This window comes from Littorina saxatilis, linkage group LG9 (genome assembly GCF_037325665.1).
Source record: "Littorina saxatilis isolate snail1 linkage group LG9, US_GU_Lsax_2.0, whole genome shotgun sequence".
In the NCBI taxonomy this organism is placed as follows: Eukaryota; Metazoa; Mollusca; class Gastropoda; order Littorinimorpha; family Littorinidae; genus Littorina; species Littorina saxatilis.
This window is the reverse complement of record NC_090253.1, coordinates 29,568,925-29,588,192: the sequence shown is the minus strand read 5'-3', so window position 1 is coordinate 29,588,192 and position 19,268 is coordinate 29,568,925. Positions and strand designations below refer to the sequence as shown.

The window sequence follows — 19,268 nt, the reverse complement described above, 5'->3', positions numbered from 1 at the left end:
CTTGTCTGAGATGGTTCCAGTACCGATTATTGTACAGATTTTTTTCCGACAGAACGGTTTCTATTTTTGCGAAATATTGTGGATACGTCATTTGCATTGTGTACATTTTGCGGTAGAAATGAAGAAACCCTTATACATATGTTTTGGGAGTGTGATAAAGTGCAGACTTTTGGATAGAATTGGTAAATTGGTTAAAGGCGAACTGCACCCATTGTGACACTTTAAAACTTTCCAAAGAACTGGTTCTATTTGGAGTGGCGAACAATGTAGTCACCGCTAAAGTTGTTGATGTTTTGGTAATGTGTGCCAAACATCACGTATATATTTCCAAAATGAACAAAAATATCCCTCATTTTCAGACATTTACTAGAAATTTTAAGCAAAGATTTATTTGTGAAAATTATAACGCAGTTATGAAAAATACATTAGATACATTTTACAAGGATTGGCGCTTGTATATGCATGTTTTGATGTAACCTTTAGGTTCTTTTTTTTAACATATTTTTGATACTTCGACCACCAAGCCATGATCACCCTCCCCCCACACCCTGTGTGACCGGCACGGTTGGCCTAGTGGTAAGGCGTCCGCCCCGTGATCGGGAGGTCGTGGGTTCGAACCCCGGCCGGGTCATACCTAAGACATTAAAATTGGCAATCTAGTGGCTGCTCCGCCTGGCGTCTGGCATTATGGGGTTAGTGCTAGGACTGGTTGGTCCGGTGTCAGAATAATGTGACTGGGTGAGACATGAAGCCTGTGCTGCGACTTCTGTCTTGTGTGTGGCGCACGTTATATGTCAAAGCAGCACCGCCCTGATATGGCCCTTCGTGGTCGGCTGGGCGTTAAGCAAACAAACAAACAAACAAACAAACACCCTGTGTGTTGTAATTGTCCAAGTATGTTCTGTTTTATGAATTTGTCCCCTTGTTTATGTGATGTTCTGTAATGTACAGCATATACATGTAAAAAAATAAAAATAAAAAAAACTCCACAAAAAGAGAATTTAAAAACAAGTCGCGTAAGGCGAAAATACAACATTTAGTCAAGCTCAGTCGAACTCACTGAATGAAACTGAACGCATTGCATTTTTTCCGCAAGACCGTACACTCATAGCATCGTCTGTCCACCGCTCGTCGCAAAGGCAGTGAAATTAACAATCCAGAAAAGCGCGGTAGCGGTTGCGCTGAGGAGAATAGCACGCTTTTCTATATCTCTATTCTTTTTAACTCTCTGAACGTGTTTTTAATCCAAACATATCATATCTATATGTTTTTGGAATCAGGAACGGACAAGGAATAAGATGAAATTGTTTTTAAATCGATTTCGGAAATTTGATTTTAATCATAATTTTTATATTTTTAACTTTCAGAGCTTGTTTTTAATCCGAATATAACATATTTATATGTTTTTGGAATCAGAAAATGATGAAGAATACAATAAACGTAATTATGGATCGTTTTATAAAAAAATAATGTTAATTACAATTTTCAGATTTTTAATGACCAAAGTCATTAATTAATTTTTAAGCAACCAAGCTGAAATGCAATACCAAAGTCTGGCCTTTCGTCGAAGATTGCTTGGCCAAAATTTCAATCAATGTTATTGAAAAATGAGGGTGTGACAGTGCCGCCTCAACTTTTACAAAATGCCGGATATGACGTCATCAAAAACATTTATCAAAAAAATTGAAAAAACGTCTCGAGATACCATACTCAGAATTTCTCATGTCAAGTTTCATGAAGATCGGTCCTGTAGTTTTCTCTGAATCGCTCTACACACACACACAGACACACACACACACACAAATACACCACGACCCTCGTCTCGATTCCCCCCTCTACGTTAAAACATTAGTCAAAACTTGACTAAATGTAAAAAAAGATTCAAATATTACGTTACCCGAAGAGACTGCCGAAATTTAAACCCTGTGTCTTGCTCCTGGCTAGAAGTTTGCTCGCTCTCGTGCGTTTCTGGGTTGCGGATGTCGTCTTGGTCTGATGCAAAGTCTAGCTCATATTGTCCAGCCTTGTTCCTGATAAAAAATAGTCTGTGCATAAATAAATTCAGGAAAAAAAATAGGCTGTTTACGGTAACCCTATTTTTTCGTGCGACCCTAGACTTTTTTTGCGCATTTGGGACCACAAAAAAATAAAATAACATTAAAAAAAAGTCTTTTTTTTTTGGCAAAATAACTTAAAAATATGGGGTTTTTTGAAGAAAAAAAATCCCGACCTACCGACCCTATTTTTGTTGCCTATGTTACCGTAAACAGACTAAAAAAGTTGTTTTGCCTAAGAGCAAAAGACATATCTTTATGCAAGATGTTGACTATTATAGAGCTAGCAGAAAAACAGCTCTCAGCACCCGGGCGGGGCTTTCGCCAGAAGTAGACATATATACATCCACGCAAGCTAACATATTTCTTTTGGAATCGCAGGTGTAACCGAAGCTAGGCTCCGGATTTAGGCAATTGTGAGGCATGATACAATTTTTGCAATTACAAGGAGATTTAGACCACTAAAAACATAGTTTCTGTGCTTGTAATTAATCAGGTAACTACTGCATCGAATTGCCTGTAGATTTCTCTAACTTTCTCACACACATTGAACATATCACTGGATATAATTTCGCGAATTCCAGTTTTTTTTAAATACAACCTATTGAATTATTATTGATGACCATAACGTTATATGCATTATTCTTGGTGTTCTTAAAGACAGTTGTGCATGTAAGTGTTAATTGTAATAGCTTAAACAATGTTGATGTAAATAACAGTGCTGTGGCTCTTACCTTTTCAGGTTGAAGAGAACTATCTTTGTGCCACGGTGTTGGCCCTCCCTGATGACATTAAAAACAGAGTATCAAAACAATCGTCTTCACAAATTGAACTGCCATACGTACTATGTTGTGGAACATGGCGAAAAGTGTTTGTCATCAGTCATGCATGTTCGCTAATGGGCTGTCTTTGTAGAAGGATACGAGGTGTTTGGCCAACAGAAAAAGTTGTCAAATTGTACCTATTCTGAATTTATATCTATTGTTTCATTGGTACCATACATTTTCGTCAGGTCGAATTTGGGGGTACGCTTATAGTTATATCAGCGGCGGTCATGTGACCACTATAAAAGAAATCTCCGGATCGAATAGTGTACACGATAGCCAAGTTGCGTGCCTTGAATAGTAGAGAAAGGCTGAATGAAATGACACGGGAATGAACATTTATGTTGTGGTACAAAACGGTGCAATGTTTTTGTTTGTGTGCTGAGTTTACTATCTGGTTTCGTGCTTGTTTGTGCATAAAATGGAAACATGTAAGAGCAGTATGGTGATAACAAAAATGCACAGATCACGCGCTCGGTATGTGAGACATGTTAGGTAGTTATTCTACACTAGTGTAGCTCAAAATCATGTTGAACAATTCTCTCCCCAAAAATCGACGTATGGCCGTCTGAATGGCGGGGTAGAAACGGGCATACACGTAAAACCCCACTCGTGCAATATACATGAGTGAACGTAGGAGTCTCAGCTCATGAACGAAGAAGAAGAAGAAAAACAGCTATAGGTCAACAATCAGGTGCACTCCGCTACAGCTAATCAATCCAGGCTTTTACTTGAAATAAGAGCTAATATTCATCCACTGCGACATTCCCACACAAAGTAAAACTGACCTTTTCATGTTTTCTTTGTATGAGGCGTAGCGCTCTCTTTGCCTCATTAACTTTAAATTTGGGCTGCTGGTTGGACATGCCACTCTTTGCAGTCAGTTCTAACGGGCGCCGTGGCGTGGTGGTAAGACGTCGGCCTCCTAATCGGGAGGTCGTGAGTTCGAATCCCCGTCACTGCCGCCTGGTGAGTTAAAAGTGGAGATTTTTCCGATCTCCCAGGTCAACTTATGTGCAGACCTGCTAGTGACTTAACCCCCTTCGTGTGTACACGCAAGCACAAGACCAAGTGCACACAGAAAAATCTTGTAATCCATGTCGGAGTTCGGTGGGTTATGGAAACACGAAAATACCCAGCATGCCTACCCAACGAAAGCGGAGTGAAGCTGACTATGCTCTCAGAGTATATAGTGTGGGGAACCCAAATGGGCAAACAAGCTCACACGTCACCAGAATTTCTGGAACGCTGAAGAAGAAGAAGTTCGGAATCTGTTCTCCGAAAGGGGTCTAATACTCGCGGTAGACTTTGTCTGTGAAAGTATCTCTGATTCATTATATAGACATTTCTTCTTCACCATCCCCCATTACCCTATTCCTTCTTCTCTAGTGTGCTCGCTGTCTAAAAAGAAACACGTTTGCTCCCAAAAATCAAGGCCACAGGTTGGAAATAATATGTTAAACTCCCAAGCGATGAAGCACACTTTTATGAAAAAAAACTAAAATGGTGTTCGCACATTTTGTGTGAACGTCTGCGTTTGTTTGGGTGACTTTCGCTTGTTGGTTACCCGGGCAAAGTCCAGCTGTCGTGTTTGAATATACTACTCGTCATAAAACAAAAATAGGCAGATGCGTTTGGTTCCAGATATTTCTGATGAGGCAGTTTATTGTAAAACCATTTATATTGACTGAAAATGCCATTTTTATTCCCCTACCATATTCAGAAAACAGATTGATTTTACGTCTGGTAGTGTCTATACAGTGCAACCTACAACACAGACACCCCAACATCAAAATCGCAAAAGCAAGGTTCCTGCGTTAAAATCGAAAATAAATCATGTCATTGAAAAGAACAATCAAACTGGTATCAAATAAGCAATGTCACCTACACCGTTCAAAATTGTTGTTGTTGATTTTATCGCGAGAACCTTACTTTTGCCAATTTGATTTTTGGGGTGTCTGTATTGTAGGTATCACTGTAAAGACACTACCTTATGTAAAATCGATCTGTTTGCTTAATGGTATGGGAACAAATGGCCTTCCAGTCATATAACTGGTTTTACAATAAACGGCCTCATCACAAAGATCTGCACTCGAACAAATCTGCCTAGTTTTTGTTTTATCAGGCGTAGTAGAAAAACACGAGAAACACAACACAAATATACAAACCGCTTCAGTGTCCAGAGCTCTGCCTTTAGAGCATCTTCATCGTTGTAAGGTGACACATCCAATATAGCCACCAGTGAATGATCCATGTTGTTTTGGGGAGTTCTTACTAGTAGACTGGTTAAGGCTGGTTATGGAATTGACGCTTTTACATCTACTGATAAACAAACGCACCAATGTCGCTCAAAAGTAGGGGGTGGTCGTATACTAGGTACAGTTACCTGTGCAGAATTTCTTCCTCGTGAGAAATAGTGGTATTTAATCACTTGTTATGAGAATGATAATAGGATTTGTTTCTGTGGAATATGCCTGGATCCTCTATGTCTCTTTCTCTGTGACACAGACGCGTTCGTGTGTTCAAGTGTCTTGCCAGAATGGAACATGGAAACTAACAACAACAATCCCTTTGTGTCGTAGTTTTAGAACTGCTCAACAAATGGCAAATGACGATGATGACTCAAGATCTGCTTCGTATACCCAGTCTCTCAAATCGTCCTCCACATTTGGCATGGCTATCCTGAAACTGCAGTGGCAAATGAACTCAACGGTATGACTGCATTGCAGCATTTTGTCATTATTTACTCGAATGATATCTCTGTTTTTTGTGAATCAACTAGAAACACAAGAGATACGCAAGATAACAAAAGAAAACAACGTGTTTGGGATAGATAACTGTTTTTGCTTCTCCTCGTACGAAAAAGTCGCCAAATTGCGCCTATTCGAAATTCTTGAATATTTGAAATGGGAACCTGACGTTTTTGTCAAAGTCGATTTTAGGGGTACCCTTACTTCGGCGGCGGTCAGGTGACACCCGTAACAGCAATCTTTGCTCTGAAAAGTGTATCAAATCGCCAAGTGGGGGTCTTTTGTGACGTATACAACACGGGAATGAATGTTTTAGTTGGGGTAAGTACGTGGGAGAAATCATTTGTGTGCAAAGTTTAGAACAATGTTTCTAAAGTTGACGTTCATTCAAATAAGCAGAAGTAAAGAGTGTTGGGTGTTTTTGTGTAAGTATTATTAAACTTAGCGTACCATGAAAACAATGTTTTACCAAACATGGGGTGCACATCTGTCACAGAAAACGATGCGTACATAAAGAGGAACACTTTTTTTGATGGTGAATATGTTGAAAATGGCTGAATAAATTTTGAATAAAATCAAATGCACAGGAGAACTTTTATAGACAATCGTATCTAGAATTGTTGATTGCACTCAAATCTTATATTTTTGCAAACTGATACAGAATGTACGAAAAAGTGAACGAGGTTGTAATACCAGTCTGTGAACACAATGTTTGACAAACGAATGAACATGTGAAAAGAACAGTGTAATTTCAATGAGGGTCTGAGCAGAAACCAGTAATCACATAATGTATGCCAGAAACTCGTGGAAAATACACTATTTTACTGAATCCCAGACTCGCCTAGAAGGATAAGGGTGGCGTTTTTTCCAAACTCCTGGGTCAATTTATGTGCAGACCTGCTATTGCCTTATCCTTCTTCGAGTGTACACACAAATACAAGATCAAGTACGTATGCACGCAAAAGATCATGTAATCCATATCAGAGTTTGGTCGGTTTTTAACACAAAAACACCCAGCATGCATCCCCCGAAACAGAGTATGGCTGCCTTGATAGTATTGAATGAGTGTGGTCTCGCTAGATTACAAATGTGACTTGCTTAGTCCTTAGTTTTCATCTGTCTATGCAAATGCGTACCAACCAGCACTGCATAAAATGTGATGACAAACGGAGGTCGGGAGTAAAATAAAATTAATGTAAAAAATGAGCAAAGTTACGAACCACGTTCAAGCTATTAACTGCAGATGTGTCTAAATTACAGCAAAGCGATTGTCAAATGAATTTATTTAGGTCCCATTCGTCAGAAAACTTTCCCAAAATGGCGCATTGGATATTAGGCCTTTATCTTAAAAACTTTAGTTTCCAATCTTTGCCTGAAGCCATGTATTACATGCCCAATGAAAGGATATGGTCTTGATCTTGGAACTGGTACTCCATTATAGGCAGAATCAACGTGTCGTAGTTATGCTCTTTGCAAAGTGTCTGAGAAAGGAATCCGATGCTCCCAGTTTCAGACTCCTCGCTCACTGTGAATACTAAGGCATCCTTGGCAAGCCTCATGGAACCAGACTTAAAGCCATTGCCAAAGCGACCAATTGGCTTGCGAGCTCTGGGACCTTCAGCCTTTTCATACTGCTCCTTTTCGCAGAACCCTAAACTGCAAGACAAAAAAAAACAAGTCGCGTAAGGCGAAATTACTACATTTAGTCAAGCTGTTGAACTCACAAAATGAAACTGAATGCACTGCATTTTTACACAATGACCGTAGTCCGCCGCTCGTGCAAAACGCAGTGAAACTGACGAGCCTGTTTAGCGCAGTAGTGGTTTCGCTGTGCTGCCCCATAGCACGCTTTTCTGTACCTCTCTTCGTTTTAACTTTCTGAGCGTGTTTTTAATCCAAACATATCATATCTATATGTTTTTGGAATCAGGAACCGACAAGGAATAAGATGAAATTGTTTTTAAATCGATTTCGGAAAATTATTTTTGATCATAATTTTTATATTTTTAATTTTCAGAGCTTGTTTTTAATCCAAATATAACATATTTATATGTTTTTGGAATCAGAAAATGATGAAAAATAAGATTAACGTAAAATTGGATCGTTTTATAAAAGAAAAAAATTAACTACAATTTTCAGATTTTTAATGACCAAAGTCATTAATTAATTTTTAAGCAACCAAGCTGAAATGCAATACCTAAGTCCAGCCTTCGTCGAAGATTGCTTTGCCAAAATTTCAATCAATTTGATTGAAAAATGAGGGTGTGACAGTGCCGCCTAAACTTTTACAAAAAGCCTGATATGACGTCATCAAAGGTATTTATCGAAAAAATGAGCAAAAAACGTCCAGGGATATCATTCCCAGGAACTCTCATGTCAAATTTCATAAAGATCGGTCCAGTAGTTTAGTCTGAATCGCTCTACACACACACACAGACAGACAGACACACACACATACACCACGACCCTCGTCTCGATTCCCCCTCTATGTTAAAAAATGTAGTCAAAACTTGACTAAATGTAAAAACCACTGTAGAGTGCAAAGAAAAGGTCAAGAAGAACCTGCTCCATGTTCAGAACGCGTGAAGCTATATTTTAATCAAGAGTTGCTAGTTGTCATGCCGATCACTGAAAGACACCTTAATTTCCGAGTAAATAATCGTGTATACTCTAAAGATCTGCCTAATCTTTAACATTGGGTAAGAGCACCATTCCATTCTTTGCTTTCTGTGCTGTGTGTTTGTTCTTGAATTAATGTTGATTCATTGATATTGATACTGTTATAAATTATTTTGCTATGATTTTAAGTTAATATACATTTCACAGTTTGAGTCAGTTTGCAACATTAATTTAGTAATGAATGGACCACCTGTACAAAAAAACAGCCAGGCTGAAAAATGTTGGCACATTGTATGTATATAGGTGGGAGGGCGCTCTTCTGCCGTAAAAAGATAGTTCACACGTAAAGGAAGGTACTCTCAAATGTACTGGTCATGCAGTAGGACAGCTGCCTTGAGGGTTCTCATGTGAATGATATACAGGCTTACAGCCGAACTAGCTCTTATAGACTTACATGTGTGAGACCATGGGTTCCTGACACTTCATTAAAAACATGGAATATTAGATAAGAACAAAATGTGTTGCTACATATGAAAGTAGCAACAACACGGCTAGTGAAATAATCATATAGTTCCTGAGAATGCCATTGGCACAGTAACATTGCCAGTGAGGTTCACAGAGTACCAACATTACAATTAAGCAATATTGCAAAATCTGGGGTCACTTTCGGGTTAAAAAAAATGACAAAATAATCATTTTCAAGAACGTTTGGGCAGCCAAATATTTAACAACAAAAGCAAATGCTTACACGAATCTCCTTCATCATTTCCCATTACAATGGAAACCCCCCTTTTAAGACCCGTCCCCCTTTTCCCCCACATAAGATATATTCACTCCCCTTTAAGACCCTCCCCACCCGATAGAAGACTCCATCCCTTCTTAGACCCCCCCCCCTCCCCCAGCCATCCTACCCAATAGAAGATTCCCTCCCTTTTAAGATCCCATCCCCCGATTCCAGCCCTTTCAAGACCCAGTTTTCTCGAATTTTCTCTTCATAAAGCCTAAAAGTGTACCCCCATTTTAAGACTCCGTTTCAAGTTAAAATATGATTTTCTCAGATTTTGTGTAGGTCTTAAAAGGAGGATTCCAATGTATATCCCCCCCCCCCCAACAACATACAATTAAATAAATTAATAATGCTGTTCCAGCTTCACAAAATATTCACGTCTGACTAACTGACACAAAATTGATCCTAATGTCACCACTAAATTAATACTGACTTCATTTTTCACTTGTATTATAAGTACTGTTCTCTGGTGAAATTGAATATCAGACACTGAGTTTAAAACTCTTGGAAATTGCAGATTTGTATGACATTTTATTATTTTGCATTTACTATCAGAATTTCTTTTGGCAAGTGTACCAGATGCTGAATGATTCTTTATGGTTGGCCAGCTTCAAAAAGTACCAGTAACACAATAAATAAACAAACAATTACAGCAACCATACCTGAGCATTTTCTCGAGGTGATCCACATCCATGCCATTTCCATTATCGGTCACGGTGAGACAGTCCTTGCCATTGATTTTGCGTATGTCTATGTGCAATTCACTTGCTTCTACGTCTGGGTCGTATGCATTATCTGTCGCATGTAAAGACCGAGCTTGAGTCAAAACAATAAAGCCAGAGAGAGGCGGAAGGGGGATGAGGGGAATGGACAGAGGGACACAGAGAGAAGTAAAGAGAGTGTGTGTGTATACTTTTGCGTGAGCATACTGCATTCATTTTTTTACCACGTGCCTGTGGCGAAACGGCCTTGGGCGTTTGAAAACAAATTGTTTGTTTTTTGCTGTTACTTTATTTTAATCATTCATGAACCCCCATGGGTTTTCCTGAAACAAAACTCTTTGTCTTTTGGAATTGGAGACTGTTAGTATACCACAGCAATTGATCTTGCACCAATGGCGCTGATATAAACACCAAAGGAATGGTATAAGGGGGATAATTTAAGAAGGAAAACATGTCAACCTTACACTTGATTAAATTGTTCAGCGTTGAACGCTCTTTCCAGGGAATGTACATTTGACGAATTATGAGATTCATCGTCGTTTTGTATTCTGCCAATTATCATTTCACTTGGTTTTCTTTTTCTGCATTCAGTTTAAGAAAGCTGTCTTTACAACCTTTGCTGAAGAGTTTTACTTGATGAAAATATTCAGCAAGACTATCGTCATCAATCAAAAGTCCAAACACGAAAATGTGTTTGAATCCGAGGTTTTATCTACCTTTATGGAGTTAAACGGTGGGAAGGATGTAGGGCCTGATGGGATTGAGTGCCAAGTTTTGAAAACATGTGCATCATAGGTTAACAGTATCATTGATGAAATAATCACAGTGCAGTTAAAGACTTATAAAACAAATCTTGAAAAATAATTATTTAACTCAACATGGATTGGACAAAATTTCATTGTGTTGAATTGCTTTATTAACCTCTTAGCGTACTGTGACGTTTAGATAACTTAATCAAAATCATAGCAAAATAATATATAACAATATCAATATCAATGAATATGTTGATGCTGACAAATAACAACAAAAACAGCAACTCAATAAGGAGAAGGAGAAGAAAAAAATGATTGAGTGAATGAAACAGTGAAATTATTAAATATCTAAAGGTTTTTATCAATTCAGGACACACCACACGAAGAAGACTTACCAATTAGTTCAGCCATGGCACTAAATGGCCAGGTGTGACTAGTTGAATTTGAATGCAGATGGTTTGGGTGTATCTAAAAACAGAACATGAAAAGGCATTTTGTATTGGTTAGACTGTGTGTGTTTTTCTTTTATAAATACTCCTTACATACACACACACACACACACACACAGAAACGTACTCACGCATGTATGCATAAACACACACACACACACACATACATACACACACACACACACACACACACACACACACACACACACACACACACATACACGCGTGCAGTCACGAACATGATCATGATTTATATGTGATGAAACGAAAAATGAATATTATCGTGAAGATTGCATGTACGTATGAAGAATGTTTGTTACCCGGGTTGACTAACCACGCACAACATTGTTATAGATAGTTATGTTTTGCGTGTAGTTTTGTAAACGCACCCTATATACCTTAAGCTGCCCCAAATTGCACCATTCGAGTGGCTGGCAATGTAAGATGAGCCCTTTTATTCTGGATTTATTTTGTTGACGATGTTATGAACAGATTTTGTATATATGTTCATGTTGTTTTAGATGGTTGGCTCTCTGCATTTATTAAGATGTCTTGACTCGGCTAGGTTATTAAGATTTCACTGTCATTGTTGGAAACGATGTTAGAAAAATGCTGCTGTAGTTGAGTGCTACATTTAAATTGATGCTAGCCAGTGGGAACTATGCGGTTAGCTGGGTGTCTTGTATTGTGAAGATGGAACTTTGTTAATCTTTGGGGTAGCAGACTTCAGTGTTTGTTATGGTGTTCTCAGGTAGGCTAAATACTGAAGTGGGGTAACTGAGTACTTTGGTAGAAAATGATACTTTGGTTCAGCGATTATGTAAGTTACACCGGTTCTCCATGCGCCTAAAGTAAGTACACAGAAGTAGTTTGTACTCGGCATAACTTTTCAGGTTTTGTGTATCTTCGATTGTGTTTGTTAACTCGGGCGCTGTTCTGTGCTTAATTCTTTTTCTTTTCACAGGAGGTTCAACACCCTATTTATGATGTTAAGAATTGGAGTATTTGATGAGTATTTCTTAAGACTTATGTTCCAGTATTCAGTTTGTTTATAAAGTGAGTAGGGGATAGTGTTATAGTTAAAGCTTAGTAATAATATATAAGTTTCACTAATCCCGTTTGACTAAGAGCCAACCAGCCATTATAAACAACTAGTACTTGTTTTGATATATTTCTGAATGTGCTTGTTCTGTCTGTCTGTCTGTCTGTCCGTATGTCTGTCCGTCCGTCTGTCTGTCCGTCCGTCCGTCCGTCCGTCGGTCGGTCGGTCTGTCGGTCTGTCTCTCTGTCTGTCTGTCTTTCTGTCTGTCTCTCTGTCTCTGTCTCTGTCTGTCTGTCTGTCTCTCTCTCTCTCTCTCTCTCTCTCTCTCTCTCTCTTTCTCAGCTCACTCTCTCTCTCCTTCTGTAGTTTGTATAGTACACGTTTTGTGTAGTTTATGTTGTTTACCATGCACTTGTTACTTTCTGTTGTTTTCTGGTTTATTTGAAACATAGAATAGGTTGGAAGAATAGGCTTTGCCTAAAACCTTTATCCTTGTGTAATAAAGTTCTGAGTCTGAGTGTGAGTCTCTCTCTCTCTCTCTCTCTCTCTCTCTCTCTCTCTCTCTCTCTCTCTCTCTCTCTCTCTGATTAGTCCGTTTGTTCCACTAGTTTATCATTTATTTGAATTGTGTATTAAAGGCCAACATCCACAGGAATTTTTCTCCTGGAGCGACCTAAACTTGAACCCGAGGCAGTTCGCCAAAAAGAACCGCCGATCACGAGAAAAGCATGCGTATCGCATGCGAGACGATTTGCAAGCCAGCCAGCGCAGCAGCGGGTGGGGATTTGGTCTCGGCAAAGAAACTACAATGCAGTTTTTGGTCTCGGTGAGACTGAAAGAGAGACAGAGAGCACGAGAGAGAGCGACAGGGACACAGTGATTCAAGGCGCACAACTCTAGTAAAGTTGTCGTAGCACGTCCACCTATGGCCAAAGTGATCCGGGTTCGATTCCCGGCATGTGTGGTCTATGTTATTTGTGGTTTTTTTTTAATTCTTGTTTACTATTGTTTATTATGAACGTTTTAATGGTTTTTTTTACTCTAATAATTTTTTTAATTGTGTAAAATAAATGAAAATAATTTTTTTTTTTTAAATCCACGTGCACAAGACAAAAACTTTCATACTGAGGGAGCGAGCCAGTCTAAAGAGTACTCGGGTCCAGCGCCAGCGTTTTTTTTATAATTTTGCTTCACGCGACTTGTTATTTATGTATCCAAAACATCATAGAACGTGGTACAATGCATGAAAACAACGCCGACAGTAAACAAGATGTTATCTGGGCAGTACATTGGGTTGAACTAAAAGAATTCTGCTGAGAATGTACAAAAGAAAACAAGTCGCGTAAGGCGAAATTACAACATATAGTCAAGCTGTCGAACTAACAGAATGAAACTGAACTCACTGCATTTTTACAGCAAGAGCGTATACTCGTAGCATCGTCAGTCAACCGCTCGATGCACAGGCAGTGAAATTGACAAGAAGAGCGGGGTAGTAGTTGCGCTGAGAAGGATAGCACGCTTTTCTTTATCTCTATTCTTTTTAACTTTCTGAGCGTGTTTTTAATCCAAACATATCACATCTATATGTTTTTGGAATCAGAAACCCACAAGGAATAAGGTGAAATTGTTTTTAAATCGATTTCGGAAATTTTATTTTAATAATAATTTTTATATTTTTTAATTTTCAGAGCTTGTTTTTAATCCAAATATAACATATTTATATGTTTTTGGAATCAGAAAAGGATGAAGAATAAGATAAACGTAAATTTGGATCGTTTTAAAATTTTTTTTTTTTTTACAATTTTCAGATTTTTAATGACCAAAGTCATTAAATAATTTTTAAGCCACCAATCTGAAATGCAATACCGAAGTCCGGCCTTCGTCGAAGATTGCTGGGCCAAAATTTCAATCAATTTGATTGAAAAATGAGGGTATGACAGTGCCGCCTCAACTTTTACAAAAAGCCGGATATGACGTCATCAAAGGTATTTATCGAAAAAAAGAAAAAAACGTCAGGGGATATCTTTCCCAGGAACTCTCATGTCAAATTTCATAAAGATCGGTCCAGTAGTTTGGTCTGAATCGCTCTACACACACACACAGACAGACACACACACACACACACACACACACACACACACACATACACCACGACCCTCGTCTCGATTCCCCCCTCTACGTTAAAACATTTAGTCAAAACTTGACTAAATGTAAAAACAAGTCGCGTAAGGCGAAAATACAACATTTAGTCAAGTAGCTGTCGAACTCACAGAATGAAACTGAACGCAATGCAATTTTTCAGCAAGACCGTATACACGCCGGAACCTCAGCTGTACCCGCGGATACCCGCAGGCTCTGCAGGCTGTTCACCGCAGACAGAAATTGTCAACACGAGTGGTGAGTGTCTGCACAAAATCGTCTCTGCTTTCTCTAAAATGACATATCATTACAAAACTATTGTTTGTACTTCAACCTAAGGTATTATAGCACCCTATCATCGATTTAATTTTTTCCTTTCGTTCGTATGTGAAGGCTGAGCTTCGAGTATTTGTGGATTTCCTGTAAAAAGTACCAAAATTCTGACTTCTGCAGCTTGTTTAATAAGCTTGGATTTCCGTAATAAATGTGTAAAGTCAGAATTTTGGCACTTTTTACAGGAAATGCACAAATACTCGAAGCTCAGCCTTCACATTCGAACGAAAGGAAAATATTAAATCGATGGTAGGGTGCTATAATACCTTAGGTTGAAGTACAAACAATAGTTTTGTAATGATATGTCATTTTAGAGAATGCAGAGACGATTTTGTGCAGACACTCACCACTCGTGTTGACAATTTCTGTCTGCGGTGAACAGCCTGCAGAGCCTGCGGTTATCCGCGGGTACAGCCGAGGTTCCGGCGTGAGGTATACTCGTAGCATCGTCAGTCCACCGCTCATGGCAAAGGCAGTGAAATTGACAAGAGGAGCGGGGTAGTACTTGCGCTGGGAAGGATAGCACGCTTTTCTGTACCTCTCTTCGTTTTAACTTTCTGAGCGTGTTTTTAATCCAAACATATCATATCTATATGTTTTTGGAATCCGGAACCGATAGGGAATAAGATGAAAGTGTTTTTAAATTGATTTCGACAATTTAATTTTTATAATAATTTTTATATTTTTAATTTTCAGAGCTTGTTTTTAATCCAAATATAACATATTTATATGTTTTTGGAATCAGAAAATGATGGAGAATAAGATGAACGTAAATTTGAATCGTTTAATAAAAAATATATTTTTTTTACTTGACCAAAATTTCAACCAATTTGGTTGAAAAATGAGAGCGTGACAGTGCCGCCTCAACTTTCACGAAAAGCCGGATGGTGTGTAGAGCGATTGAGACCAAACTACTGGACCGATCTTTATGAAATTTTTCATGAGATTTCCTGGGATTGATATCCCCGAACGTTTTTTTCTTTTTTTTTGAGAAATGTCTTTGATGACGTCATATCCGGCTTTTCGTGAAAGTTGAGGCGGCACTATCACGTTCTCATTTTTCAACCAAATTGGTTGAAATTTGGGTCAAGTAATCTTCGACGAAGCCCGGACTTCGGTATTGCATTTCAGCTTGGTGGCTTAAAAATTAAGTAATGACTTTGGTCATTAAAAATCTGAAAATTGTATAAAAAAAAAGTTTTTATAAAACGATTCAAATTTACGTTCATCTTATTCTCCATTATTTTCTGATTCCAAAAACATATAAATATGTTATATTTGGATTAAAAACAAGCTCTGAAAATTAAAAATATAAAAATTATTATCAAAATTAAATTGTCGAAATCAATTTAAAAACACTTTCATCTTATTCCTTGTCGGTTCCTGATTCGTGAAAGCGAAATTACAACATTTAGTCAATCTGTCGAACCCACAGAATAAAACTGCACGCACTGCAGTGTTTTCAGTCACGAGAATAAAACAGCTTCGTCAATCCACGCGGCAAGGAAGTCGCTCAATTTTTGCGTGCAACACGAAGTAAACAGACATCCAAGAATAGCGACGGGTTCAAGTTTAGGTCGCTCCAGGAGAAAAATTCCCGCGGATGTTGGCCTTTAAATGGACATGTTGTAGGAAAAAGGCGTAGCATTAAATCTCTATCCTTAAAAATTAAAGTTCCATCATCATCATCATCATCATCATCATCATCATCATCATCATCATCATCTCTCTCTCTCTTTCTTTCTTTCTCAGCTCACTCTCTCTCTCCTTCTGTAGTTTGTATAGTACACGTTTTGTGTAGTTTATGTTGTTTACCATGCACTTGTTACTTTCTGTTGTTTTCTGGTTTATTTGAAACATAAAGTTTGCCCCCTTGATTAGGAGCATAACTAATATCACTTATATTTTGGATTTCTATTGTACCAGTATGTTTTATTCATTTCGTGTTAGCACTTTGGTGATCGTTATCCAGTTTAAGAATGAAGAATTATTGTTCTTGTTCAAAGGCAAATAATGTGTTTTCTTGGGTATCACGCAACTAACCCTACTTTTCTTGGGTCTGGTGCGCAAAATGAGTTTTCAGGGTGCCGCATGGCTGGACGATGGCTTTGCATTATCTGCTTTGTGTATCTGTGTGAGCCATTGTGAGATTTAAAACTTATTTTGTTCCCTGTGGTGTATATGTAGGTAAAGGTGCGGTCAGTCATCATACATCTTGTTTGTCATGTTGTAATCTAAACAACGAAGTGACTGTGGTAAGATGAACAAAGTTAAAAAACAAAGGAATACTGTACTCACCGATATGTCATGTTGTATTAAATATCATTCTGCATCTACCCATATCACTTTCTTGTTTGCTTTAAATCATGGACATGTAACCGTCTACTTATATTGCTATTACCATGTCTGGAACTTATGATTGTTTAATTTGTTTCCAGGCGTGCAGAACCTCTTACATTTGGAATCAGTAATGTCTTCCTTGCCTCTTTGAAACTGGCTGTCAGTACTTGCATAAATATATGTGCATGCAACGCATGAACGGTTTGTCAATGTGTGCTTGTACTGACTGAAGTAGGAAGGTAATTGTGGATCGTGCTGAATGTGTGAGTGATGAATTGTGTGATTTGGAAGGCCGACATGATGTGAATATTAAGGCCGAATACACACACACACACACACACACACACACACACACACACACACACACACACGACAGACTGTGTACCGAAATCGACACAACTGATTGACCCCTGCGTATTACAACCTGACATGACCAAGTTATGGAAAAACTATTCGTTGTGATTATCACCATCAAGATTATGTCTCTCATCTAATATTCATACATTTAAGTCATTTTAGGCCTGAAAGCACGCGCTCACACATACTCCTACAAAGACTATAATTATTATTCTATTACTCAGTAATTGTGACCCTCCACCACGAAATGAGTCGCATGTCACCTCGCGCGGTTCTGCGCTAGGCTTAATATAAGTCCGGGGAGTGTCTGGTAACAGTGTGAGGGTCACCTTAGTCACAGGCTTATAACTCAAACAGTTCTTGTGCTTTTCTAAAACGGGTTTCACCACTGGATAGAGCATAAAAAACTCTTTAGGAAAATGTAAAAATATGAAAATCATGCAAAGGTGACATGCGACTTATTCCGTGGTGGAGGGTCACAATTTAGCTTTGTTTCAAAGCTGTATCATTATACAGTTTATTCCATGTTTCTGATTACTGTGTGAGACGAGTATGTTTCCAGGAATATTATTTTTTTTAAAGTACTTTCTCGGTGACGGTCATTCTGATTACATCGCTCAACGGCTATTGCCAGTATATCTCTCTGACCGGACGCGAAACTCCTGCGCGAATCTATCAAAACAAGTTATCTCCCATATGTTGTTTGCGAGCCGTGTTCGCGAGACGAAAATAATTGCAGATTGGCCGACTTCGACAGTGATCTCCGTTCTGTTCTTCACAGTTATCATAAAGACATCGTTCTAAGGTCAAAACAAGTCGAAATTTTGGGACTGCTGCCGGAAGGAGACCGTAATATATGGTTGCATCACTACAGAAAAACTGAATCGTCTGCTTCAGCGGACGCCGAAACCAAACGGTTGATTATCACGTGACACTTTTGTCATAATTATTTAGAGTTGTTTGCACAGTAAATACAGCCGCGAAAAATAGCTCCCTTGAAACTGTCTTACAAATCAATTCCTTTGTAATTTAAAAATTACACAACACCATAAAAAATCATTATCGACGATCGCGAATCTGCTTATATCCATAACACATTACAAAAAGCTCTAAATATGTTTAAAAAAAATCGGTTTCCTTGCCAGACAAGGAAACTCAAGGCCTCCTGTCAGGGAGAGAATGAGCCGAACTCATTTTGACCTCAGGTCAGGATGGGTGACGGTGAGTATGCAAAATAGCTAGAAATTGTAATTGGAACCAGAGACAGTAGAATTCTCTATAAGTCTCTGGTGGTACGCATCTGTGACTGTCATACATTAAAACACTAGACACTTTCAGCTCAGAGTTGCACGGATAGGCCGAGCCGCACAGTCGCGGCAATTTCATATGCAATACAAATGCCAGTTTAAACGTCTATGGAATGATCAAAAGCACAAACATACCTTGGCCTGAACAAATAGTCCTCTCGTCTCAGCCATAGTTATAGTGATTTGAACTTCGCTCGTTGGCAGGTAAAACCCAGGCTACACTGTGAGATTACTGCGCGGGAAATAGACAAACATCTGTGGCCGAGGTACAGATGAATACGAACCGGCTTTACACACACGCGCAGAGCCTACGAACAACATGACCTATAAAACAAAAATGGTGGTAATGACACGCGCGGAGTTTGCAACGTTCGGCCATAACGCTTCAACAGCCACTCCCCTGTCGTAAAGGCTTTGCGTTGAGTGTGTGTGTGTGCGTGTTTCATTGCCTCTGTGTCTGTTGTTTTGAATGTAAAAAAGATAACTTTTGAGAATTAGTGACAGACAAACATTCTGTTTGGGACAGCGATCATCAAAGTGACCGTTGGCGTCCATGTCAGCGGCACCGCGAAGCGCTCCTGCACATCTTCGCGACTTTGTTTGTTTGTCTGTTTGTTTATATGTGTGTATGGATGTGTGTGTGTGTGTGTGTGTGTGTGTGTGTGTGTGTGTGTGTGTGTGTGTGTGTGTGTGTGTGTGTGTGTGTGTGTGTGTGTGTGTGGTTTTGTATTTGTGTGCATTTGTGTGTAAATATGTGTCAAGGGAGGGGGGACGAATGCGATAACTTCAGAGT

General features: G+C 38.8%; 1 protein-coding gene across 2 annotated transcripts in view; it reads right to left on the bottom strand.

The window, feature by feature from the left end:
* The window catches only part of LOC138975828 (MORC family CW-type zinc finger protein 3-like), a 48,748-nt gene extending 29,888 nt beyond the window's left edge, over positions 1 to 18,860 (bottom strand). Inside the window, exons 1-5 of one of the 2 annotated variants that reach the window (XM_070348592.1) lie at positions 18,611 to 18,860; positions 10,904 to 10,976; positions 9,697 to 9,829; positions 2,789 to 2,836; positions 1,898 to 2,030 (exon numbers count right to left, since the gene is read on the bottom strand). In XM_070348592.1, the coding sequence (XP_070204693.1) occupies positions 1,898 to 2,030; positions 2,789 to 2,836; positions 9,697 to 9,829; positions 10,904 to 10,976; positions 18,611 to 18,646 (423 nt within the window). In that variant the 5' untranslated portion in view covers positions 18,647 to 18,860. Of the gene's footprint in view, positions 1 to 1,897; positions 2,031 to 2,788; positions 2,837 to 5,046; positions 5,197 to 9,696; positions 9,830 to 10,903; positions 10,977 to 18,610 lie in introns of those variants that run through there. The other variant, XM_070348593.1, reaches the window with a different exon arrangement.
* Positions 18,861 to 19,268: the final 408 nt, after the last annotated feature.